At 42.4% G+C, this 27,988-nt stretch overlaps 1 protein-coding gene across 2 annotated transcripts in view; it reads left to right on the top strand.

Moving 5' to 3' along the window:
* Positions 1-27,988, top strand: part of AUTS2 (activator of transcription and developmental regulator AUTS2) — a 1,101,572-nt gene that overhangs the window by 1,041,887 nt on the left and 31,697 nt on the right. For both annotated transcript variants that reach the window (XM_070945611.1, XM_070945602.1), the window contains exons 7-10: positions 13,816-14,281; positions 17,762-18,030; positions 20,810-21,030; positions 23,782-23,826. In XM_070945611.1, coding sequence (XP_070801712.1) covers positions 13,816-14,281; positions 17,762-18,030; positions 20,810-21,030; positions 23,782-23,826 — 1,001 coding nt within the window. The remainder of the gene's footprint in view (positions 1-13,815; positions 14,282-17,761; positions 18,031-20,809; positions 21,031-23,781; positions 23,827-27,988) is intronic.

The raw sequence follows: 27,988 nt of genomic DNA, 5'->3' as shown, positions 1-27,988 counted from the left end.
GCATGTGCACGTGACCCCCCCTCCCACCTCCTGGCATGCGATAGCCCAGTAGGCCCGTTTTTCTTCCTCACCTGGCTTCAGGGCCTCTCTAGGAGTCTGGGGAGGGCGAAAACGGCCTTCCCCACCTCCCCAGAGGTCCTCCAGAAGCTGAAAACTGCCCATTTAACAACTTCTGGTGGGTCCGGAAGATTCATTTTTTGCTGTCCCCAACCTCCAGGGCCTCTCTAGGAATCTGAGGAGAGCGAAAACAGTCTCCCCCCTCCCGGAGGTCCTCCGGAGGCCGAAAATGCCCCATTTGACAACTTCCAGTTCCACCGGGGGGGATGGAGGCCGTTTTTTTTCCCTCCCCAGACTCCTAGAGAGGCCCTGTAGCCAGGTGAGAAAGAAAAATGGGCCTTCACCACCACCCCCAGGCCCTTCGGAGGCAGGAAACAGCCTGTTTCCCTACTTCCAATGGGCCCAGAAGACCCAGGAATCAGCTGGCCGGTGCACACATATGCGCCGGAGCTGAGCTCGCATGCCCACTGATATGGCTACGCATGCCATAGGTTCACCATCACGGGCATAGGTGGTTGAAATAGTTTGCACTAGATTTGAGAAAGGCCAAGTCCTGGAACAAGGACTTTTAGCATGGCCAGTTCTTGTACTATAATAACAGAAGTGTTTAACTGTATCAAATAACATTCTTGGTCTAGACAAAGCACAGTCATGCTTCAGTCTGCTTCCATTGCCCTTGACTTTTGGAAAGCCCAAGAGCATTAAAGAAACGCTAATCAGAAAACCCTGAATAAATTGCTTACACTCTCAAAACTTGAGCAATTTGATACTATCTAAACAACCATCTCAAGCTTTGTGCCTTGGGCTGCAAGGGAAGAGAGTCAATAGAACGAATTGGAAAGTATTGATTATTTTGTTTGATTTGCTGTCAACGCATCAAATGCACTGATTTAGCCTCCCAATGACCAATAAACATTTATCTTTAGCTGCAATAAAAAGAAACAAATTCTGCATGACCCTCGGTTGCCAGAGTTAACCACTTTCAATCCAAAGTCCAATGAGAGTCTTATATTGATCACGACAATGCAGGGTTGTTGTTGTTGTCGTTGTTGTTTTTGAAGGGTGTGAGATCTAGGAAAAAGTCACCAGGTTAATCACCCAATTGTTAATCTGGAAGGGAAGGATCAGCATTCTATTATGGAATGCTTCCTTTAAGCAAGTTCCATTGGTGAGCCCTTGTTTTGTTTTCAGGAGGCTTAAGGATGAAAAAAAGGACTAGGGTGACATGATAGCAGTGTTCCAATATTTGAGGGTCTTCCACAAAGAAGAGGGGGTCAACCTATTCTCCAAAGCACCAAAAGGCAAGAAACAATGGAGGGACACTAACCAAGGAGGGAAAAGCAACCTAGAACTAAGGAGAAATTTCCTAACGGTGAGAGCAATCAAGGAATGGAATAGCTTGCATTCAGAAATTGTGGGTGTCCCATCACTAGAGGCTTTCAAAGAGAGACTGGACAACCATTTGTCTGAAATGACATAGGGATTCCTGGGTGAGCAGGGGATTGGGCTGTCCCTCCTTTCCATTATTTTATTTATTTATCAAATTAATCCCCCCCCCCAGACCTCATATGTCTATATTTTAAACTGAGATATGCGAATGAGGACAAAATACCCTGTTTCCCCTAAAATAAGACATCCCCTGATAATAGGCCCAATCGGGCTTTTGAGTGCATGCAATAAAATAAACCCCTCCTGAAAATAAACCCTCCCTGAAAATATTTAAACGCATGCACAGCTGGGCCCCGCCATTTCCTCTGGTTTCCTCCATGTGCCCCAGAATAATAAGACCTCCCCGAAAATAAGGCCAAGCACTTATTTCAGGGTTCAAAAAAAATATAAGACAGGGTCTTATTTTCAGGGAAACACAGTAATTCCTCTTCTGACAATGTACTCCAAGACCCCCAAGGTCCCTTCCAACACTATTATTCTATGTTCTAAGATTTAGTTCCTAATATCTTCAACTTGGGCTGAAAAAAATCCTGGGAATCTACTGCTACACATTCTCTGTAACGCAAGGGCCGGGGCCTATGGTAATGGGGGCCATAGACTCAACTGTTGCATTGGTTATATATCAAGATGTGTGCAACACTTTATGCAAATATGTGAGAACCTAGAGGGCAAGGCAGGGGTGGGCTTCAAAAATTTTAGCAAGGGGTTCTCTGCCCGGGTGCTGAGTGGGTGTGACCATGGGCGTCGGCCTCCTGCACCACGGTTGGGGGGGCGTTTTTGCCCTCCCTGGGCTCCGGTGGCCCGGAGCTCCCCAGGCTTCCTGAACGTATGATAGGCCCATTTTTTGCCCTCCCCCGAGTCTCCGCACATGCCCTGCACTTCAAAACAGGCCGCATGGAGACTCTGGGGAGGGGAGGGGAGGGGTGGGCGGGACAAGCCAGGAATGGGATTTGGGGGTTCTCAGAACTACAGAGAATCTTACCTAGAGGTTCTCCCGAACCCCTGTGAATCCCCAGCAGCCCACCCGTGGGGCAAGCCCAATAAGCAGCTTAAAGCTAAGGGTGACGTGTTTGCTCTGGATTTCAGAATGGCTAACGGTTGTATTCTAGAAAGAATAGTAGACAGTCCGCATACTTGATATATGGCAGCTAGGTGTGACGTATGTTTCTAAGCCTTTTCTTACGATACTTCTCCCACAATTAAATGATTGGGGTGTTTTAAATCTGTCTGGGCCAAATTGTTTAATTCGGTTTTATTCTGTTTTTAAATTTTGTATTTATGTATTTTATTGTTTGGCTGTTCACCGCCCTGAGTCCTTCGGGAGTAGGGCGGTATATAAATCAAATAAAGATAAAGATAAAGATAAAGACAATTACTATTTTTATAAATAACTAGAATAATCCAGCACTCCAAAATTGCCTTGGTAGCATTGCAAAACTGTATTTTTTTTGCACCTACTCTAACTGCTGTGATAAAACTTCATATATACAATTCCTTCCCACCCCCAAAGCTGGTCAACCAGGTAAGCCTTCCTGTCATAGACCCTCCAGGTGGGTCACCTCATCCTGTAGAGATACCTTTACTTTAAGAATATCTGCCACATCTGCTTTAAATTGTTTACCAGTGTTTTCCAGCTCTATTATCCTTGTTTCATGTGATTCACTCCCGAAGTGTTTCAGTTCTCCCACTTCTAAATCAAAACCATCAGATCTCTGATTCAAATAATTGGTTTTCTGTTTCCAGTTGTCAGTAAGGTTTTTGGCTGCCTAAATTCAGACGCCTCCAGGACTGGCCCATGTTCTTCCTCAGCCTCATCGCTGTCCGACTCCGCTGCCAGCTCCGCAGGCTGCTGGCAGACCACAACAAGAAGTCCCTTTTTTTCCTGTGCCATTGTAACTTTGAACAGTCGCTAAATGAACTGTTGTACGTCATGAATTGTACCGCTGGCCAGTAATTTAGACAGGAAATGTTTTCTGATTACCAATCAAGTAATAAAGCAATCAAAAGATAAGAAGATGGCTACTTAACTCAGGAGTGAGCTGAAACTGTAATTTAACAACATTGCCATATCAAACTAGAAGTCAGCTTTATACGGTTGTGTGCATATGAAGAAATGGCCCTCCTGTGGTTTGGAAGCCAGCTGTTTAAAATATGCATCTGTCCAAAACAAGGATGGTTTATCTCCCCCTTTTCCTCTGGGGAGTGTTGCAAAGAGTTAGGAGCTTAAATCCAACTATCCATTTACTGTCAGTCTCAAATGACTGTTGAACAAATTCAAAACAGAAGCAAAATGGGGTATTATGTTCTTGGAAAGCTTTGCACCCTGGGGGCAACCAGCTTTTCATGGAACAGAACTTTGCTGAAGGATGAAAAAGAAACCCACATGTTATTTTATTACCGTAATTGATGGGAGGCAGTTTAATATTTCCATTGCAACAGAGGCTTTGTCAACAAGCAAAGCACATAGATTATTGTTTTTGTGTGGCAGATTTTGGTCTATAATTGCATTTCCCATTCTGGAGGAGCCAAGCTTTTGAGTGTTGACTGGATGTGCTTTCTTACAATCTTGGCATCAATCTTTCTTTCAAAATTACAGTTCCCCAAGGCTGTAAAATAGGACATCTCGGTATCTCAGCAGTAAAATCCAGACTTTGCACGCAAAAGGGTCGTTCTGCCCATAGATGTCGACTAGCAGGGCTGGGAAAGACATTAGGTATGATGTCCTCCAGATGTTTTGAACTTCCATTGCAGTAGTTCAACTCCAGATACCCAGAAGGCAGCAGGCTGCTTACCCATGCTGCAGAGATCCAGTGACAGTTGGAGTAATATATATTAGGCTAAATTAATTGCGGAGGCGTGAAAGCTTTGTGCCAGCGATGGAACAGAATTAAAGACAACAGATGGTTGTGGGACACTGGCCAAAAACAAAGTTGTCACATCAGATGGGAAGACAGTCTGCCATTCTTCGCCAAAACTGGTCCTATTGAGCATTCTTTACCTAGGGGCAGTCATTTTGCCACTTACCTATAGAATAGAATAGAATAGAATTCTTTATTGGCCAAGTGTGATTGGGCACACAAGGAATTTGTCTTGGTGCATACGCTCTCGGGGTACATGAAAGAAAAGATACATTCATCAAGAGTTATAAGGTACAACTCTTAATGATAGTCATAGGGAAACAGTCAATATAAAGGATACCAGCAACAAGGTTACAGTCACACACTTATAAGTGGGAGGAGATGGGTGATAGGAACGATGAGAAGATTAATAGTAATGCAGACTTAGTGAATAGTTTGACAGTATTGAGGGAATTATTTGTTTAGCAGAGTGATGGCGTTTGGGAAAAAACTGTCCTTGTGTCTAGTTGTTCTGGTGTGCAGTGCTCTATAGTGTCATTTTGAGGGTAGAAGTTGAAACAATTTATGTCCAGGATGTGAGGGGTCTGTAAATATTTTCACCGCCCTCTTTTTGACTGGTGCAGTATACAGATCCTCAATGGAAGGCAAGTTGGTAGCCATTGTTTTTTCTGCAGTTCTAATTATTCTCTGAAGTCTGTGTCTGTCTTGTGGGTGGCAGAACCAAACCAGACAGTTATAGAGGTGCAGATGACAGACTCAATAATTTCTCTGTAGAACTGGATCAGCAGCTCCTTGGGCAGTTTGAGCTTTCCGAGTTGGCGCAAAATCACTCATCCCAAAGATAGCACGTAAGAGCTTGATTTAAGTGATACATTGGGTGGGTGCATACAACATGCTGGAATAGATTAACAGGGAGTTTGAGAAACTTGTGATTCCTAATCATTCATTGATCATTTCTGAGCTCTTGGAATAGCAGCATTGGTGAAATCTGAAATTTGTTACTACTGGTTCTGTGGGCGTGGCTTTAGGGGGTAATGTGACTGGGTGGGCGTGGCCAACTTTTTTTTTTTTACTTTTAAAAGCATTTTTTCTACAACCTCTTCGGCTGAAAAGGGTGTTAAAAATGCTTTTAAAAGCCTCTGACGATCCCAGATGAGCTGCACAATCATCAGGCTTTTTTTTTTACTTTTAAAAGCATTTTTTTGGCCGAAGAGGTTGTAGAAAAAATGCTTTTAAAAGTAAAAAAAAAACCTCTGATGATTGCGTTGCTCAGCTGGGCATGGGGGCAGGCAGGGATTTTTGCTACCAGTTCTCTGAACCACCCGCCTCCATCGCTACCAGATCGGGCGATCCGATCCAAACCGGGAGCATTTCACCCCTGCATAGCAGGTTCTGTGAAACAGGACATGGCACTGCAAAATAGAAGGAGGTACTGACTATTGGCATAATGATAAGAGAGCTCAAATATACTACTATGAAGGAAGACGAGCAATTGGAGTTTTAGTTTGAAAAGAGTAAGGGAAGGTATAAAGAAAATGGGAGGGAGAGAGAGAGAGAGAAATTTTAAAAGACACTTGCTCCTGGGGAGGAAAGCTATGGCAAAGTTAGGCAGCATACTAAAAAGCAGAGACATCACCCTGCCAACAAAAGTGCGTATAGTCAAGGCTATGGTTTTCCCAGTTGTAATGTATGGTTGTGGAAGTTGGACTATAAGGAAGGCTGAGCATCAAATAATTGAGGCCTTTAGGATAAGAGAGAGAAAATGTATAAGTATGGATTAACGATGCGAAACTGTTGAAAAGAAGAAAGTGTTAATATTTCTTTTTTTTAAAAAAAACTGTTTAATAAAAATATTTTTTAAAAAATAATAATTTAGGCCTTTGAACTATAGTGCTGGAGAGGACTCCTGCGAGTCCCTTGGACTGCAAGGCGATCAAACCAGTCAGTCCTAGAGGAGCGTCTAATGCTGGGAAAGATTGAGGGCAAAAGAAGAATGGGATGACAGAGAACAAGGTGGCTGGATGGAGTCGCTGAAGCAGTAGGCATGAGCTTAAATGGTCTCCGGGGGATGGTAGAGGACAGGAAGGCCTGGAGGAATGTTGTCCATGGGGTTACGATGGGTCGGACATGACTTTGCAACTAACAACAACAAAAAATGAATCTGGACAAGTTCATGGAAGATCATTCTTTGGTTTAGGAAGAAGAATAAATCAATATACATGTTATTTAACTATATATTGCTTGGCCGAGATGGTTTGGAGATGCTATGGAAATTCTGACTATGTGTCTACAAGCTATGAAAGTCTAGATCAGTGTTTCTCAACCTTGGTAGCTTGAAGATGGGTGGACTTCAACTCCCAGAATCTGGGAGTTGAAGTCCACCTATCTTCAAGGTTCCAAGGTTGAGAAACACTGGTTCCAAGGCTTCCAAGGTTGAGAAACACTGGTCTAGATGGACAGAAACAAACTTAGACTGAATTCCAGCAAGATGGAGTTACTGTTTGTTCACGAACATCTTGGCCCCTTAACATCCTTTATGATTTCTAAGTTGATTAGGTGGTACATAAGTTAGATGTAAGGCATGGTTGCAGATTGTGAAGTGTCTGGTGAAAGTGACTCAACCATCAACACCTGCTTTAATTATAGTAATACAACTCTCCATGGGCTGCCTTTGAAGACAACAAAGAGCCTAGTTCCAGATTCCTTGGGGGATGGTTTCTTCCAGGTGGAAACTGTTCAGTGGTGTATAAGCAGAGAAGAGATATTTAGGATCATGTCCCACAAAAGTTCAAAAGAACACACCTCTGAAGACAGTAATTCCCTGGAGTATGCCCTTGCTGGGCAACACTCCCAGAGGTGTGCCAAGCATCCTCATTTTCATGCAGAGGCATGAAAATTATTTTGACACATGGGCATTTGATGGTGATTTTTTTTGTTATCTGCCTCTATGGCTTTGGGATGCCTTTTAATCTTTTTTGTTGTTGTTGATGTTATGTACAAGCACATCTTGTTTTTCAACTTTTTAATAAATTGCTTGGAGTCTTGGGACCCTGGCAGGGCAGAAAACCCTGCAAATAAATAAACAGAAGTTATGGATGTTTACTTCCTCTGGAATTTCAGACTGCAGGCCTTGAATATTGGTTAAGAGGAAGTATTTTTTTTAAAAAAAGAGGATACTTAACTTCTCATCCAGACTTGTGAGTTCCTCAGATATAGCCCTTGAATGATTGTGCAACACGGGAAACTGGAGTTATTCCTCCAGGGCTCTTCTTGAGTTCTTATGAACTCAAAATACAGACAGTCCTTGACTTTGTTGTTGTTGTTAGTTGCAAAGTCGTGTCCGACCTATCGCGACCCCATCGACAATGTTCCTCCAGGCCTTCCTGTCCTCTACCATCCTCTGGAGTCCATTTAATTTCATGCCGACAGCTTCAGTGACTCCATCCACCACCTCATTCTGTCATCCCCTTCTTCTTTTGCCCTCAATCGTTCCCAGCATTAGGCTCTTCTCCAGTGAGTCCTTCCTTCTCATTAGGTGGCCAAAGTATTTGAGTTTCATCTTCAGGATCTGGCCTTCTAAAGAGCAGTCAGGGTTGATCTCCTCTAGGACTGACCGGTTTGATCACCTTGCAGTCCAAGGGACTCGCAGGAGTCTTCTCCAGCACCATAATTCAAAGGCCTCAATTCTTTGGTGCTCAGCCTTTCTTACATTGCATTGCAGCTGGGAAAACCATAACCTTGACTATACGCATTTTTATTGGCAGGTGACATCTTTGCTTTTTAGTATGCTAGTCCTTGATTTACAACAGCTAATTTGGTGACCTTTTGAACTTAGAACAGCATTAAAAAAGTGACTTATAACCTTAATGACCTTTGCAGCATCCCCATGGTCATGTGATCCAAATTCAGACACTTGACAATTGATTCATATTTAGGACAGTTGCATGTCCCAGGGCCACGTGGTCTCCTTTTGCGACCTTCTGACAAGCCAAGTCAATGGGGAAGCCAGACTCATTTAACAACCGTGTTACTGACTTAACAACTTCAGTGATTCACTTAACAACTGTGGCAAGGAAAGTCGTAAAATGGGACCAAGTTCAATTAACCACCATCTCACATTTAGCAACAGAAATTTTGGGCTACATTGTGGTCATAAATCGAGGACTACCTGTGCACACCCAACCTTCATTTAACGATGGGTTCATGGCCATCTTTGTCTGTGGAAGAAGGTGTTGCTTCGTTTTTTATTATTATTATTATTGCTTTTAAATCCTTGCATTTCTTTCCTTACTTGGAAATGCATCTTCAAGCCAATTCAGATGTTTTTAATAAAACTAGATTTGTCACGGAGCAGTAACTTGGGCTTCCAAGCCTGCTCCCCTCTGCTCTTTACAAAGGTTTTCCATGCTGCGAGGCTCCCAAATCTTCTGAGGTTTGGAAAAAGACAGGAGTGCTGGCTGAGTTAATGAATGTTTACCCAAAACGACAGCCATAAAGTAGAAGCTCTGTGAGGTCTGCCAAGGCCCTGTCAGCTCTCCGCCTCTGTGTGTACAAAACTAATGGGACTAAAACAAGTCCAGAGCTTTCCCTCAATTTGTCTTTGTGGATTTCAGCAACTGAGAAGAATTTTAAGCCTTGGCAGCCTTCATCGCTTTTCAAGTTACAATAGCTGAATTGGAAGACAGTTAAGGTTTAATGCATCCAGTAAGAAGGAATTGAGGTCTGGTGGATCTCATCTTGAAGGAACCTTTGTCTTTTCACCAGACGAGCGATTTACTCTCTCTCATCTCTTGGTAGCCGCAGTAGATATTCCAAGTCATGAACTGGAGGACTCCTGAACTGGAGGAGTTGCAGATAACGCACTTGTGCATGGCCAAAGCAAGAGACCAAAAATAGGCAACTAGGGCATCAAATTGCTTAAGTTTTTTTTTTTTTTTGGTCTAGTCATTTCTAGTTACTGGTAGAGTGGTGTGGTAGCCTAAAGACACTCATATCCCACCAGGAGGGTTGAGAGTTTAATCCTTGGTCAGGACAGATATTTCTCTCTCAGGGGTCAAAGAAAAAATATCTGCTGTGAACTTTACATAGCCGTCAGGAAGGGCCTCCAGCCAGTAAACACTCTACCCTGAATAAAGGGACTACAGAGTTGTAAAAAAAAATTCCAGTTACAGGTAGTCCTTGACTTACGACTACTCATTTGCGACTTTTCGAATTACGAAGAACCCCCTCCCCTGAAAGCTACTTACCATCTGATTTTGATGTTACAATGACTGCACATGCTTGCACCAGTGGTGGGTTGCCCCCGGTTCGGACCAGTTCTATAGAACCGGTAGTAAAACCAGCGGGAGGGTCCGCCCACCAACCCCAACGTCATCAGGAAGCTTCTGCACATGCAGAAGGCCCCGTTGTGAACCGGTAGTAAAGATAAGTAGAACCCACCCCTGGCTCGTACACATATACACACATAAAATCATGGGGTCGTATTTTGGATCTTTGTCAACCAGATCACTTTTATGGCTGTTTGCAGCATCCTGTCTATAGTTTTGAGCATTTGCTTCCAGTTCTGGCAAAATTTGCCTTAAAGACTGGTGGAAAAAATGCTGAAAAGTTGGCTCCGGTCATGTGATGCCCTGAGTTAACAACCATAACATCTTATGACCATAATACTGGACTCAATTACAGTTGTAATTGAGGTACAGATCTTAAAATGGTTACGATTTTTTTAAAATAAACAAAAAATACTGCCTCATGGAGAAAGCTGACTCAGTAAACGGTGTGGTCTCAATGACTAGCTATTGACGATAGCTCCACTTTGTTTCAATGTCTGGAGACGGTGTGGGTTTGAATGGGGAGGAAAAGGCTTAAGTTGAATCCAGATAAGGTTGAGTGGCTGTGGATGTTTGGACTGCCTGAGTCTGGAGTGATTCCATATTTATTGTGTTTTCCCGAAAATAAGACCCTGTCTTAAATTTTTTTGAACCCTGAAATAAGTGCTTGGCCTTATTTTTGGGAAGGATTTATTATTTTGGGAAGTGTGGAGCAAGACAGGGCTCCTCTTGCCATCTTACCTGATTTCCAGTTCTGTCTCCCTAACCCTAACCAGAGGAAATGACGGGGACTGGCTGCACGTGTGTTTAAATATTTTCGGGGGAGGTCTTGTTTTCGGGAAAACACAGTACCTGTAAATGAGGTCCAACTTTCTATTTCAGAGCTAGTGCATAATTTGAGGATCTTTTTGGACTTACAGTACTTATTCAAGAAGCAGGTGGAAGTTGTAACTAGGAAATCTTTGCATAGCTTTACTTATGACAGTGGTGCCCATACCTCAGTAGGGAAGCTCTTAAGGCAATTACATGTGCTTTGATAATTCACATCTAAACAATTGTAATGAGCTATAGATGGGACTATCCTTGAAGACCACTCAGCAACTATAACTGGTCCCAAATGCAGTAGCATGGGCAGTTACAAGAGTGCCATGGTAGGCCCACATAACATCTCTACTGCTGTTGGGGGCTTTTTTGGTTATCAGTAGGCTAGAAGGTACAATTCAGTGTGCTGGTTATTGCCTATAAAGCCCTTCATGACAATGAACCTGTTTATTTGAGGGACTGAGGGTTCCTTGGTGCTCTGCGAATTTGCCTGTATCCTTGCATATTCAAACTAGGTAACATCATCAGTGCTACTGATCAGTGACTAGCACCGATAATGTTACCTAGTTTGGATACTGAAACATCTGCAAGAAAACAAGCAAACTCAGAGAACACCAAGGACCTCTCATTTCAACCCTGAGCTATAACTATTCTCCTTTGAGACACTACCCATCCCTTGTAACTTCTGCCCAAGCCATACATTCTGATACACTCGGCATGTTCCTGGTTCCATCAATTAGAAAGTGCCATCTGGTGGGACCCAACAACTGGTTCTTCTGTGTCATGATACCTGTCCCCAGGACAACATTTACCCTGAGATTCATATGGTTCTCATTTTGACCCTCTTTAAATGAGCTCTCAAGAGCTGGCTGTCTTGAATGATGGACCCTGTCAGACCTGGAAGCCATCTTTTACCTTGTTTTGTGTACTTTTGTGGTGTTTTTATTTTTCGTTGAGATTGTTTTTCTGGATTCTTTTTTTAAATTCTTATTTTGTATCGTTTTGATTTTGTAAGCTGACCGGACAGTGGTGGGTTGCTACCGGTTCTCCCCGGTTCATACGAACCAGTAGTGGAAATTTTGAGTAGTTCAGAGAACTGGTAAATACCACCTCTGCCTGGCCCCGCCCCCAATCTATTCGCTGCCTCCCGAGTCCCAGCTGATTGGCTAGAAGGAAAAAAACTGTTTAAACTCTTGCCTCGGGGCTTCAAAGGGCCGCCCTACAGCTGATCAGCGGTGGTGGTAGACCAGTGCGCTCGAAAAACAAATGGGTAGACCAGAACGCTCAAAAAACAAATGGGTAGACCGGTATGCTCGAAAAACAAATGGGTAGACCGGTATGGCTTTGCAAGCAGTTAAAAGCCTGGTAGACCAGTATCTCTGCTAAATCCTAAAGAAGAGCCTTGGTAGTGCAGTGGTCTAAGGCACCCTGTTATTAAGCCGGTTATTAAGACCAGCTGCCTGCAATTACTGCAGGTTCGAATCTCGCCAAGGCTCAAGGTTGACTCAGCCTTCCATCCTTTCTAAGGTAGGTAAATTGAGGACCCAGTTGTGGGGACAATAAGCTGACTTTGTATAAATATATAAAATGATTAAGGCTATTGCTGAGCACCCTGAATCTCCGGAGAAGGGTGGCATATAAATCAAATTAAAAAAAAAAAAGTTTGTCATATGACCATCAAACCACACCCACAAAATAAGCCACACCCACAGAACCAGTAGTAAAAAAATGTAGAACCCACCCCTGTGACCAGAGCTATGATTTTGTGTGTGAGCGAATAAATAAGTGAACAAATAGGCATCACCATAAAACGTACCGGCATGAGTAAAATTCCCCATTTCTAAGTGTCCTTCAAGAGGTTCCACTCAACTAACTTCAAAAGCTTTCCTTGGCTGTCACACACAGCTTGTTAATTTCAGTGGTATGTGTTGCAGGAGTGTTGTTTATGTGGAGATAATCTAGGAAAGCTTTTGAAGCTCTGTTGGCACCAAACGGATTGAGTCATCTCAATTTGTCATCTCAGGAGGCTTAAAAAATAATCACAAGAAAGAGTGCCTTTACTCTTTCGATGCCACGCTGTAAACCCAAGATGCTCTTGCAGCTGACATTCATCTTTGACTCACTTGTGGTAAACAGGAGTTTCATTGCATTTCTTCACATGTAGGGTTTAATTTTATTGCTTAATATATTTGTACTCTTTCTTTTTGAAAACTGCTCGTGGCTTTGGCAATTTTGTTAATTCACTTTGGTAAACAAGTCGGGGATGGTTGTTTTTTGATCCTTCATCTTCCCTCATAAAGATCAGGCTGCAAATGGTTAGCTTTTCGTGATTAGTTTTTCTATCAGGATGTAAAACGTTAATACAAAATCAGTCAGACTCTGTTTTTGTTGTTCTTGTTTTAATATCAGGGCAGCCTGGTCTACCCAAATATGGGATGGAGCATAATTACTTCCGCTTTCAGCCCCAATCCAGGAGCCTTTGCAAGTTAGTCCCTTTTGCGACAAATCTATACTAGTCTCCCTTTATTTCTTTGTCAGTAAATATAAATTCAACACAGTCGGACTCTGGTTCATTAACCTAACGTGCTAAAGTGTACAGTAGTGGCTAAAATTGTGGAAACCTTTTGGGAAAAATGTATTTTCTAAAACTAGCTAATAACACCACTTTTTTTTGGGGGGGGGAGTAGTAGCATAAAATTATATGTCAATGGAAAGATAATTTGATCAAGAATGTAATACAATAACTTTTATGAAGGATTTGCTATTAGACTAGCAGTTACGGTATAAAGAAGAAAAGTGAAACACGTAGAAAAAATGAGATATACAACAGTTATCACCATAGAAAAAATGAGATATGCAGTACAAAAATTATCACCATGTCAGTTAGTTGGGTAATCTTTAGCCTGAATGACAGCCTTACAACGTCTTCCCATGGAGTGAACCAAGTCTTTTAGTTCTGCAGCTGTTATAATGTGAAACCAAGATTGAATGATTGCTTCTATTAACTGGGTTTTATTGCTGGGTCGCTTCTGACTAACACTTTTCTTTAATAGGCTCCATAGATTTTCAATTGGGTTAAGGTCTGGGCTATTCCCAGGCCATTCCAGCAGTGGAATAGGATTATCTTGAAACTCCAAAAAAAAAAAAAAAAGTGGTGTTATTAGCCATCAAACCTCAAAAATACACTTTTCCCAAAAGGTTTCCACAATTTTGGCCACCACTAGCTTCAGAGTATGTGTAGTTTGCTTTATTGTACCAACCATCTTTTTTTTGGTGTGTCTGTTTGATGTTTTTGTTTCCAGATACAGACTTCGGAGTTGTTACTCTAACAGAAAATGAAGATCAAGAGGCCAGGTCTTTGGCACTCCCCAAAATATCAGGATTAGAACGGAGCCAAGAGAAGAGTCAGGACGGTGGGAAAGAGCCATCGCTTGACCCTGTTGTGCCTCAGGATCTTTGTCCTCAAGTTTCTCAGCCTTTGGTCCCACCTCGTTTGGAGCCACCAACAGAGGCACGTTCTCCAGAGCCTGCTGCTGTCCACCCTGCTCGCTCCTCCTATTCGGACGTCCCAGAGAAGCAACCAGCTTTGGAAGAGGCCCAGTTTCCCACAGTTCCTCCTTCCCAAATACAACATCCACCGAGACCTCCCTCTCCTGGGCAGCCAGCCCATCCAAACCGTCCACCTTCTCAGCTGCGTCCTCCCTCCCGTAGCCTTGCACAACAGTTGTCGGCTTACAACAGCAGCAGTTTAAGCCTCAACAGCTTGAGGTGAGGATCACGTTGGGCGTTTTCCAAGCATCCGTTCATCCGCTGGGTTGTAAAAGTAGAGATGTTGACATGTCTTGAAAAGGGGCCAGGCTCTTTATTTGGGTGAGTGCTGTGGGAGTGTTGGAAGACAGGCAATAAATTATAAATAACATCTTCTTCCATAGTCCAAAAAACTCTGGGCCAACCCTGGAAACTGAGACTAGACACAAAGCTAAAGAGGTGCCAGTTTCCAGTACTATTGTCTGTAATTTAAAGGATTGAAAGTACAACAAGGCTCTTGCTGTGTCAAGTGTTAAGGAGAGACTATTAATCAGACAAGAAAAATAAAGCACTAAATAATTCAGTTGGATCCCTCACACTTCTGCTAATGAAACCCAGAGATGTATAGCAACATCTCCCATAGCCTCTATCAAGTTCTTGCGCTCCTCAATTTTAGATTTATTTTAAAAATTAAAAATAAATAAAGGGGAAACCAACTTGTGGCTCAGACAAGTATCAGCCTTTATCCATATAGATTTCCAATAAAATATCTGGGCTTCTTATAGACCAGGGGTATCAAACTCAATTTCATTGAAGGCTGCATTAGGGTTGTGTTTCACCTCAGGGGGCTGGGGTGGGCATGGCCAGCTCGACATCACTCATGTCGATGGGGTGGCACCTGTGGTGGCCATGTGCTAAGACAGGATTTCCCTCAGACCTTCCCTCACTCTCATTATAATCCATCCATCCTTCCTTCCTTCCTTCCTTCCTTCCTTCCTTCCTTCCTTCCTTCCTTCCTTCCTTCCTTCTCTTCTCTTCTCTTCTCTTCTCTTCTCTTCTCTTCTTCTTCTTTCTCTCTTCATTTTCCTTTCTTCTTCCTTCCCCTCTTTCCTTATTTTTCCTTCCTTGCTCTCTTCCCATCTTTTTCTTTGTCTTTCCTGTTTTCCTTTCCTGTCCCTTCTTGCATGCTCAAATGCAAAAGGGGAAATATTTCTCCTTTTGTTTTGTTTTTAGTTTGTTTTGCCAGTGAAAACGGAGCTCAGGGGGACTGTGCATGGCCCCCCCGCACTCTGTTTTCAGCCACAACGGCCACTTGCAGACCTCTGCCAGTGAAAATGGAGCTTGGGAGGACTCCCGAGCTCCACTTTCGCTGGCAGAGGCACCATGGGCCGGTCCTTTGCTGTTTCCAGGGCAACTCCGCAGGCCAGATCTAAGCACTCCCGGGGTTGGATCCGGCCCATAGGCCTTGAGTTTGACACCCCTGATATAGACCCAAGAGATGTTCTTAAGAAATCGAATGGCAGGTGGATACAGCTTGTGCTTTCTTTGCAAGTTATGGTCCCTCACCCTAGAAGAAGTCAGATAAATTGAGGAGATTAAATGCCTACTGGGGAAGGTCTGAATTTGGCATTCTAGTAAATGAGTGTTTTGGGGACTGGTCATATCTATCAAGGCAGCCATTTTGTGAGAACGGCTATAACACACTCTCAAAATTGTTCAAGTGTTTACCAGTCCCTCGGCTTACTTTATTACCTGACCCTAGCCATTACAGCTTATAAAATATGGCGCATGGCTTGGTGTTTTGTGGAAGCAAGGGCATGATGGTTTGTTCGCCAACTAGGCTTGAACTGTGCTTTTAATTTAATTTAATTTAATTAATTCAATTTATATGCCGCCCCTCTCCGAAGACTCAGGGCGGCGACGTCCCCTTTAGCAAAAAGGGGACGTCCAGCCGTAATCGGAGTCACCCTTGTGATGAGATGGGCGGCCTACAAATTTAATAAATAAAAATAATACAATAATCTGTCCTGAGAGATGGCAAATTTGCAATTGTCCATCTGAATCCCACTTTCTATCAGAACTGGTAGGATGAGGGAACCTCAGGCCAAGTTTCATGGACAACAGATTAGGCCAGAGATGATGATGAACCTTGGTAGTTGGTGTGTCAAAAATTCGGAAAATGCCTAATTTGGCTGGTGTGTCGCACCCCACTCCCAAACAAAAGAGGAACAATTCTCTATCTCTCCCCCCCCCCAAAAAAATCTAGGCCACTCTGAACAGTGGCACTCAGTGGCAGTGCCAAGACAGGATCTGAAGCAGAGCGCAGACCTCTATTAATGCCACTGCTGCCACACACAAAAGGCTTTGTGCAGGGGTGGGCTTCAAAAATTTTAGCAAGGGGTTCTCTGCCTGGTTGCTGAGTAGGCGTGGTCATGTTGGGCATGGCCTAGTCAGCCTCCTGCACAACGGCGGGGGAGGGGGGATGTTTTTGCCCTCTCTGGGCTCTGGAGATTTTCTTCGAGCCTCCAGGAGGGCGAAAACGGCCTCCCCAGGCTCCGGAGGCCCTCTGGAGGCTGGAAACAGGCCCCTTTCTGGCCTTTCCAAACTTCCTGTAAACCCATTTTTCACCCTCCCCGAGCCTCTGCGCGCACCCTGCACTTATCTGCATCCAAAGTGGGCCATGTGGGGACTCCTGGGAAGGTGGGGTGGGAGGGGCCAGCCAGGAATGGGATTTGGGGGTTCTTCAAACTGCACAGAATCTTAGCTAGAGGTTCTCCCGAACCCCTGTGAACCCTCAGCAGCCCACCCCTGGCTTTGTGCCATGTGAGCCTTGAGGAATGGTACAATTTGCCCTCACAGCCCAGTGTTCTCCAGGATCTGTTACGTGGCGCTTAATTTCAGTCAGTCTTCTTCTGTTGGCAGGCCCTTGTAGCCTACTCAAGGCTGTTGTGAGTCACACAAGGGGTTCGCCCTTTAAGTAATTTGGAGACCATTCTTCTACAGCCTCTGCAGCCTTGAAACACTGTGCAAAATCATGCCCCATTCTTGCACGATTTTCGGAGGCCGTGCGAGAGCGCACCCTATTCTCATGTGCTTTTTGTAGCATCTGAAAATTGTGTGAGAACGGAGTGTGCTTTTGAGAATAGTTATTGCCAGACGTTGTGGCATGTCACCTTTGACATGCATCTCATAGGTTCGCTGTCACTGGATTAGGTAGTTTTGATCTGATGTGGAGAATACGGGTAGTCCTTGACTTACGACCACAATTGAGCCCAACATTTCTGTTGCTAAGTGAGACATTTGTTAAGTGCGTTTTGCTCCATTTTTTCTTGCCACAGTGAATCCCTGCAGTTGTTCAGTTAGTAACATGGTTGTTAAGTGAATTTGCTCATCAGGTGGTCACAAAAGGTGATCACATGACCCCAGGACACGGCAGCCATCATAAATATGAGCCAGTTGCCAAGTGTCCGAATTTTGATCACGTGACCTTGCTGCCATGGTCATAAGTGTGAAAAATGGTCATAAATCACTCAATGCCGTTGTAACTTTGAACGGTCACTAAACAAACTGTTGTAAGTCAAGGACTACTGTATTTTGGGAACAAGACCTGTTCTCTCTCTGTGGCAATGGGAGGCCTTGTGAGTCTGTCCTTCCTTATTGGATAATTCCTTTCTGTGCATTTGCTAACATCTTCCTTTCTGCATCTTTTCTCACAAACAGCAGCAGCAGAAGCAGCACTCCAGCCAAAAGTCAACCCCCTCCTCCCCCACCACCTCATCCCCCCATAGCTCACCATCCCTCGGCATCCCCCTTCCCTCTCTCTTTACCCAATCACAGCCCCCTCCATAATTTCACACCTGCCCTCCAGCCTTCTAATCACACCCATCACCCCAATATGTTTGCCCCTCCCACGGCATTGCCTCCTCCTCCTCCTCTGACATCGGGGACATTACAAGTTCCAGCTCATCCCGCTGGCACTGCTTACTCAGGTAAGGAAGAAAGAGTCACTTTCCGGGGTCAAATCCTAGTTTCTTTGCTCGTTTTAGTCAATGTATTAGCATCTCAGGTTATCTGAAGGACCATCTGTTGCCGGTCACATCTACCCGACCCATTAGAGCAGGGAGGCAGGGAAGTTGTGGGTCCCCTCCCCTAGGGAGAAATACCTGGTGGGACCCAGAAGAAGGGCCTTCCCTGTGGTGGCCCCCTCTCTCTGGAACATTATCCCCCGCAGAGATTAGAATGGCCCCCACTCTAACATTCTTCCGGAAGGCGCTGAAGACCTGGTTCTGCCAGCTGGCCTGGGGAACCCAGAGCAGGATGGAGCCATTAAATGGCTCGTGTGAGGTACTGTCACTGGGGCGGGGGGATGATTTTACTATATTAATTTATTATATGATTCTTCTTTTATTAGTTTTATTGTTTTTATATTAGGTTTTATATTCTGTAAGCCGCCGTGAGTCGCCATGTGCAAATGGGGCAGCAATATAAATTCCCTAAATAAAATAAATAAATAAATAAATAGATCTTTGCGAAGGAAACAAGTTTAAATCATATTATTAGAATTATTATTAATATTCTTTATTGGCCAAGTGTGATTAGGCGCACAAACAATTTGTCTCCGGTGCATAAACTCTCAGTGTACATACAACCTTAGTGATAGATCATAATCCTAGTCGTCGTAAAAAATACATTCATCATAAAACATTAGATACAACACTTAGTGATAGTCACGGATATACTAAATAAGCAATTGACATAAATCATACTAGGATGCTAAGTAAACAATATAAATTGTACGATACAAGCAGCAAAGTTATAGTCATAAGAAGATAAAGAGATAGGTAATAGAGAAGATGAGAATAATAATGGCAATATGGTCTTTCTAGATAGTTTGACAGCGTTGTGGGAGAGTGAAACTTTGGATCTCGCAGCATGCTAAAATAAGATGCTAAAATAAAGACCAAAATAAGCATATTAAACCTCTACAAGGCTTAATGCATATAGTTTGTCTGCCAAGCTCTTCTCTAGAGGTCTGGACATATTTTTATCCACCAAATCCTTATCCTGGTATGAGGTCCACTAGAAATTGGCTTTATAAAAAAAAGATAGAAAAGGTGTGGGCCTGGCATGCAGAGGTTGCCTCTTAGGAGGTATGATCACCAGTTGGCATCCCAGTATGTAAAACAGTTGATCTGTTTGGGGACACTTTCCGATCTTGAATAAATATTGCACAATTCTAGCAATAGTTTCCAATCTTATGTTCTACCAATCCCTGTTACAAACAGATTTTATTGCGCTAGGTCATATTTTATGAAATAACTTCAAGTGGCAGCAAAGTTTTATCAAGAAGAGGGGAAGGAAGAAGGAAACAATTTTATCTCTTAAAAAAATGGAATATGGAACTATTTAACCTTCCTTCCTTCCTTCCTTCCTTCCTTCCCTCCCTCCCTCCCTCCATGTTTTTTCCTTTTCTTCCTTGCTCTATGCCCTTCTTCCTTCCCTCCCTCCATGCTTTCCTTTCCTTCTGTGCTCTGTGACCTCCCTCTCTCCCTCCCTCCCTTCCTTCCCTCCCTCCATGTTTTTCCTTTCCTTCCTTGCTCTACGCCCTTCCTCCTCCCTTCCTTCCCTCCCTCCATGTTTTTCCTTTTCTTCCTCGCTCTATGCCGTCCCTCCCTCCCTCCCACCCTTCATGTTTTTCCTTTCCTTCCTCCTCGCTCTATGCCCTTCCTTCCTTCCTTCCTTCCATCCCTCCCTCCCTCCCTCCATGTTTTTCCTTTCCTTCCTCGCTCTATGCCCTCCCTCCCTTCTTCCCTTCCTATATCTCACACATGTAAAAAGATTCAGGGCTTTGATTGCCTGGGTCATACATTCTGATGTCATCAACCTCCCATGGATGTCCCTGACCTTATATGAAGAAACCAGGAGCTCATCCACACGTATCTAAATTAACATCTGTGCAATAAGGAGAAATCAGTGGAACGAAGATGGCCCAGATTTTGGCTGTGTTCAGGATGGCCTTCTCTAGCTGTTTCCCCCCCACCCAATAAGATAGGATTGAAGGGGTTCTCTTTGGGTCCCAACACTGAGGAAATGGAGTCTTTCTGATGACCTTGAAATAGCATCCCTACTGAGATCCATATGGCCTCAACCTTACTGGGTTTTATGAAGGCCATCAAAACCTGACTTTTCAACAGATTTGGAGGGGGGCGGGGATAGACTTTGGGTTTCTCATACTATTCCTTTGTGTACAGTCGTTTGTTGTTATTGTATAACGTATTTTTCAGAGTATAAGACGCACCTTTTCCCCCCCTAAAAGTGGGTGAAAATTTAGGTGCGTCTTATAGACTGAATACGGGGGTTTTGGGCCTCCCAAGCCCTCCACGCATCATGTTTTTGCCCTCCCCGGCCCCCAAAAGCTCTCTGCAGGCCAAAAACGGATGGGTTTTTGGTGAAAACAGGCCCATTTTTGGCAAAAATGGGCCGTGCGGAGCATTGCAGAGTGCTTCTGGGGGCCTGGGAGGGCGAAAACGTGACGAGTGGAGGTCAAAAACTATTTTTTTCTTGTTTTCCTCCTGTAAATTCAGGTGCGTCTTACAGTCCGGTGCATCTCATAGTCCGAAAAATACAGAAGATTCTGATGTCTATTTTTAACCTTGTTTACAGAATTAGGCAGGCATGTTGTTTAGAGTTGGCGATGATTGGGGTGATGCATAAAATTTATTTAAAGGAGGAAGGGAAACACTTTCATGATGTTGTCTTCCTTTCCAGAGCAAGATCTTCTCCGCCAGGAGCTGAACACTCGGTTTCTGGCTTCCCAGAGCGCCGATCGTGGCGCCTCGCTGGGCCCACCACCCTACTTGAGGACGGAGTTCCACCAACACCAGCACCAACACCAGCACACGCACCAACACACGCACCAGCACACCTTCACGCCTTTTCCTCACGCCATCCCGCCAACAGCCATTATGCCAACGCCAGCACCTCCCATGGTGCGTAATCCAGGCAGAAATGTGAGGATAAGTAGCGCGCAACCTTCTTTTTGTTGCAAAGTATATTGTGACAGCTGACAAATAATAATCACAACTGCAAAGATGTTTGTGGAGTCGTGGGAGAAAAGACTGAAAGGCATTTGGGACCCTCTGGACAGTTCGCCTTTGCAGTGGGGAGGGGTCTTGGGGCAGAGGGGCTCCATGTATATAGATTCAGTAGCCCAGATCTGATACTCCTAATTTAATAGGTAATTTTACTTTTCTTTTTTTGCAATCATGAGGACATCAATCACACTTATGTGCAAAGAAAAATAGTTATACAATTAATATACCCACCCATCTCACAATTGTGGATCTGGGTGACGAATAGAGAATTAAAACCAAAAGTACAAGTAATGCAACCATTAAAACAAGTAAATATTGGACAATTAGGATAACACTATAACAAATGCCTCATAGAATTGCCTTGATATTTTACGGCACTAATTTGGTTCCAGGGCTGAAGTTTCAGTTGCTCGCATAGCTAAATTATACCCTATGTATTTCTAACTTTTCTGATAATGAGCATGAGGAAAATCTCATTGAACAAGTACCGTTTTTGGTGTGTATTGAAAGTTTTCTATATGAAATTTCTGGCTATTTATTCAGCAGGTTAATAATTTCCTTGCTTCTATTTGCTGTAAGTGAGAGGCAGCCTTTAATGAGTGCTTTTCTTTTAGAACAAAATAGAAGTATTCATCATATTGTAATAGTAATAATAATACATGTTAACAAGGCAAGTGTTAGGTAAATTATACTTTAGGGCTATTTGGCTTGCAAGTGTTTAGACACACTTAACACTAAGTGGTTACAACCACTTAGATGGCAGCCAAGAACTTATATTTTTGGTATCTGCTGCCATCTTGTGGCCATCTGGAGTTTTGCCACTATCTGGTTTTGTCCTACAATACTTAAATTGACTTAAAAAGTGTGAGTTTATCAGTAACCACAGCAGATAGGTCAAAATTGAACTGGAACCTTTTAATTAAAGATGTAAAAGCCCCAATTTCATATCCCACTCTGGGGCCACTGTTATGTTTATTGCAATCCCACAAATACAGAAAACATGGAAATGCTACAATTCGGCAATGATGTCATCTAGTGTCTTTGAGTAAAGGGAATGAATAAATAAATAATGGCAATTCCAAGAAAAGACTTATGGAAAGATAACTTGAGTCTGCTGGCATCACACCTTTATTGCCTTAAATAAAGATTTAAATAAAACTGAACCACTGGGGGAAAGAAATTAGTGAATTGTCAGTCTTCTTTCTTGCACTTCACTTTATTTACAGTATTACAATATTGTAGTATTTCTATATTTAGACCTAATTATCTCTATGTCTATCTCTATCATTCTATTGTCGAGAGTCAGGCAGCGTACATGTTTAATAAATTATCAAATTGAAGTTATAGATTATTAAATTTAAATTAATATAAATAATCTTGGTCACTCTGATCAGAAACTCCATTTGAGTAAGTGTTAATAGAATTAGAACTATTTACAGAGATGACTGAGAAATGTGAGGTAAATGTTAGCAGGCTGGGTAGAATTTTGAATCTCACCATTGCTACAGGTAGTCCTCGATTTACGATCACAATTGACAAAAAATTTTTGTTGTTAAGTGACATTTTGTTGATAAGTAACATTTGTTCAGTGAATTTTGCCCCATTTTATGACCATTTTTTCCACAGTTGTTAAATGAATCACTGCAGTTGTTAAGTAAGTGAATCTGGCTTCCCCTTTGACTTTGCTCCACAAAAGGTCACAAAAAGTGATCACATGACCCTGGGACACTGCAACCGTCCTAAATGCGAGTCAGTTGTCACGCATCCAAATTTTGATCAGGTGACTGCAGCGGTCGTAAGTGTGGAAAACAGTCATAAGTCACTTTTTTCAGTGCCAGTCACTAAATGAACTATTGTAAATTGAGGATTATTTGTACTACTGCTATTATCACTACTTTTATTATTATTGTTTTTTAAAAACCCTACTCGCTGTCTTCGTAAGCCAAATCCAGCAAAAAAGAAGATGCTGTAAAATGATGACTGAGGGTTGAGATGATAAGGTGCAAGAGCAACAGATTGTCTAATCCTTGCTTGTTTTATTTAATACCTGAAATTTCATTACTTATGTTTTCCTTGATCTATTTTGCTTTATGACTGCTGATTCCTGATCCTTCTTAACTTCTAAGGACTTGTGTGTGTTTTTTTTCTTAAAATGTTTTCTGCTATGGTTTATATTGAGGGGCATCTTAGGTTGGGTTTCTCTCTCTCTCTCTCTCTTCCTCTCTCTCTCCCTCCCTCTCTCCCTCCCTCTCTCCCTCCCTCCCTCTCTCTCTCTCTCTCTGTGTGTGTGTGTGTGTGTGTGTGTCTGTGTGTCTGTGTGTGTGTGAAGCATCAAAAAATAAAATAAAATCAAGACAATGACCACAGCTGGAATTGAAGCCTTGTTCTATTTTTTTTTTAATGTGCTTCATGAAATACACATAAAAAAGGTGCTTCTTTGATACTGTGGTTGTGGCTATCGTCTTGAGTTTATTATCCTTCTAACCTCCATCAATACCTATAAAATATCTATGAAAACTGATAGGGACTTTTTAAAAAGGGAGCATTCCAAACTTCACGAAATGAACAAAAAAAATGTGTGTTATCCTCTCCCTCCCACTCCCGACACATGTAATGTAATGAGTTTGTATTTCAATCCTTTTACAGTTTGACAAATACCCTACAAAAGTAGATCCTTTCTACCGTCACAGTGTGAGTTTTTACTATTGAATTAAAATGGTTTTAATTGCTTTTATTCCATGAGTTTACATCACTGTTCAGTCACTGAAAGAATATCCAGTTTTATGTATCATTCCTTCACATCCATTCACTATAAAAAGCATCTGTCCTCGATATTGTCAGTTGCTTTAGTTTTGTTGCCTCGATGTCTTTTCTAAAGAAGTAGCATCTTCTCCTTTTTATAATTGGCAATGTCTTTTTTCTCAGCAAGTCTAGTTTTTCATAATGAGGCTGGGTTTTCAGTGGATTTAAAGTCCCCCTTATTATTATAATAGGCTTCCTTAGAATAGAATAGAATAGAATAGAATAGAATAGAATAGAATAGAATAGAATAGAATAGGGTAGGGTAGGGTAGGGTAGGGTAGGGTAGGGTAGGGTAGGGTAGGGTAGGGTAGGGTAGGGTAGGGTAGGGAAGAATAGGATAGAATAGAATAGAATAGAATAGAATAGAATAGAATAGAATAGAATAGAATAGAATAGAATAGAATAGAATAGAATAGAATAGAATAGAATAGAATACTTTATTGGCCAAATGTGATTGGACACACAAGGAATTTGTCTTTGGTGCATATGCTCTCAGTATACATAAGATAGAACACTTAGTGATAGTCACAGGATACTAATAAGCAATCAAATCATTCTAGCATTAGTCATTATAACAATAGGACTTAGAATTATATACCACTCTCTTAGCAGCACTGTCTAAGCAGTTTACATATTGCCCCAAACAAACTGGGTCCTCATTTTACTGACCTCAAAAGGATTGGAAGGCTGAGTCAACCTTGAGCTGGTCGGAATCAAACTCCTGGCAGTCGGCAGAGTTAGCCTGCCATTCTGCATTCTAACCACTGCACCATCTTATTCATTCCATTGTTAACAGTATTTTGCAGTTTTATATGGCAACGAAGACGAGACAGCCAAGTTCACATATTAAATAGATTCCTGTGATTAGTATCTGAGGTGATTTGTGCAGATGCAGTGCATATGTCTATGTCTCATAATTGAGATGGACATAAGTTTTGCTTTGACTTTAAATCAAAACAACCCAAATGGAAACTCTGGCTATGGGACAGAGGGACAGATTAACCTTGGCAAAGTTGTGTAGATTCAAAGGCCAGCTAAACTCCCTAATAATCATCTTTCGCTTTGGTTGGACTTCCGTTACCCAAGATGGAGCTTGCAATTTGTGGGGTCCTATTGGACTCACAACTTTTGCTTCTTGTAAATTACAGATGGGATGCCAGTTGCGCCTATTCCTGGATCAGGGAGCTTTGTGTACAGTTAATTCCTACCTTGTCACCTCACAGCTGGATTATTATAATTCATTGTATATGTGACCGTCTTTAAAGACTGTGATTTTATTTTAATGTACAGGTAGTCCTCAACTTATAACCACAATTTATGTTGTTAAGTGAGAAATTTGTTAAGTGAGTTTTGCCCCATTTTACGACTTTTCTCACCATATTTGTTAAGTGAATCACTGCAGTTCTTAAATTAGTAACACGGCTGTTAAGTGAATCTGGTTTCCCTATTGACTTTGCTTGTCAGAAGATCGCAAAAGGGGATTGCATGACTGTGGGACACTGCAACCATCATAAATATGAGTCAGTTGTCAAGCATCCAAATATAAATCACGTGACATGGGGATGCTACAATGGTCATAAGTGTGAATAATGGTCATAAGTCACTTTTTCAGTGCCATTGTAACTTAGAACAGTCACTAAATGAACTGTTGTAAGTCGAGGACTACCTGTATTTATTGTTTGATATAATCCAGTCAAAACCAGTTGGAATATAATCCTGAAAAAAATAAATAAATATGTGAATAAATCAAAAGCTATAAGATTAAAAGGCCGAATCTTTTAAACAGCACCTTATTTAAATGCATCCTAACTGATGGATTTTACTTAATGACCCAAAGCAGAGAGCTATTATGGTCTAAATTGGTAAGCAAGCTAGAATTTGCTTTTTACATTTTGGATTTTGGATCAGTTTGTGGGCTTGTGTTGTTTTTTTAACCAAAGGATACCAATGTAATTAGAAAATCAGTATTATAGTCAAATGTACTTGTTTTCTCGGCTGAGAGTATAGAATTAGACATAAAAAGCAAGCAAGCAACCCAAATCAAGAATATAATGTAATCCCGACCATAGGATTATGAAAGTTCATAAAATCATTACAGTTAGAAGACCCATTTAGTCCAACCTACTATTCTATGAAGGAATCCACTTTTGTTCAGTATCTCATATGGGAACTGTTTAATGCATCAAGGTTGCAAGCTTGAATACATTTTTCAAATTCAAAGGATGTTTCGAAATGACCATCCGATCATTAGTATTTCATATACAGTCTATTCATATACGAGGGATGGGGTGGCTCAGTGGCTAAGACAATCGAAAGGTCAGCAGTTCAGCGGTTTGAATCCCTAGTGCCGCGTAACGGGGTGAGCTCCCATTACTTGTCCCAGCTTCTGCCAACCTAGCAGTTCGAAAGCACGTAAAAAATGCAAGTAGAAAAATAGGGACCACCTTTGGTGGGAAGGTAACAGCGTTCCGTGCGCCTTTGGCGTTTAGTCATGCCACATGACCACGGAGACGTCTTCAGACAGCGCTGGCTCTTCGGCTTTGAAACGGAGATGAGCACCGCCCCCTAGAGTCGGGAATGACTAGCACATATGTGCGAGAGGAACCTTTACCTTTACCTTTATATTTATATTCATATACAGTATATTCACACACTTTGATGCTAAGGAGTTAGACGTTCTACTCCCCCTCCCCACCTGAAAAGTTCCAACTGCCACTTGCCTCACATTCCATTACCTCAGGTCAAACTGGCACACGTTCCACTCCTTCACTCAGGAGCGGTCTGGGGCTTCTTACAGTACTAAACGTCTCTACCTCCCCAAAATGTCAACACCTTCCACCTATGGAACTGATTCCGGACTCAAGGCCGCGGGAGAGATATTCCCATATGAGTTTCAATCACCGACCACCACTGAGCCAACGGATTGTGAACCGAATTTCTTCTGCATAGTGTACCAGCCCAAACTCACTTCTTACACTGACCTCCTCAGTTCAGACGAATCTGTTCTTTCTACTTTAACACTAGTTAAAGGGAAAAGACTGTCTTTCTGCTGCCCGGAAGTACAACGGATGCTTCCAAAATGACGTCTTTTGGAGCCAGAGAGGGGAAGGAGGTGAAGGAAGAAGGTGCAGGGGCAGGATAGGGAGTATCATGGCGGGGCCTCAGCAGCAGCCTTCATTTCTCCAGATATACTTTGTTGGTGATGATGACAATGAGAGTTTGTCAAGACCATGGGGATGCTACAATGGTCGTAAGTTTGAAAAACGGTCATAAGTAGCGAAGCACGGGTATCCAGCTAGTTTACCATATAGGTAAAGGGCCATATGACCGTAGTGATCAATTTCCTACTGTTAAAAGAATCTGCAGACAGTTATACAAATCTCCAACTACAAGCTCCAACATTATGATTCAAAGTTTTATAAATGTTATAAATAAATAAGAGCCTTGATAGTACAGTGGTCTAAGCACCCTGTTATTAACGCAGCTGCCTGCAATTTACTGCTGGTTCGAATCTCTCCAAGCTCAAGGTTGACTCAGCCTTCCATCCTTTCTAAGGTAGGTGAAATGAGGACCCAGTTTGTGGGGGCAATAAGCTGACTTTGTATAAATATACAAAAGTATGAAGGCTATTGCTTAATGCATTGTAAGCCGCCCTGAGTCTCCGGAGAAGGGCGGCATATAAATCAATTTTTTTAAAAAATAAATAAATAAAAAATAAAGTTAATCAGTTCATGGTAAGGAAGTATAAAAAGGGGAAAGGGGAAGGAGAAAGACTCCACCCCAGTATTTGTTGAGAATATATCAGCTGTATGTTGGGAAATATTTTCAGTCGTTGGACTTCTTGCAACCTATCTTCCTTTCTTTTTAATTAGGTGAATCCTTTCTAAAAAGGCAATGGAAAAAGGAAATTTCTTCTAGTTTTAGGCAAAGGTCAAGAGCCTGAGAATGATTGAGACTTAAAGATTTAATAAATGCACATTGAATTAAACTTTAGAACATCCAAATTTGCAGGAACCACAGAGGACACTCCAAGATAGATGTTGCTTCAGCA

The sequence above is a fragment of the Pituophis catenifer genome, unplaced genomic scaffold (assembly GCF_029215685.1).
Source record: "Pituophis catenifer annectens isolate HBS135680 unplaced genomic scaffold, rPitCat1.0.hap2 SCAF_1, whole genome shotgun sequence".
NCBI lineage: Eukaryota > Metazoa > Chordata > Lepidosauria > Squamata > Colubridae > Pituophis > Pituophis catenifer.
This window is presented reverse-complemented; position numbering and strand designations above follow the sequence as displayed.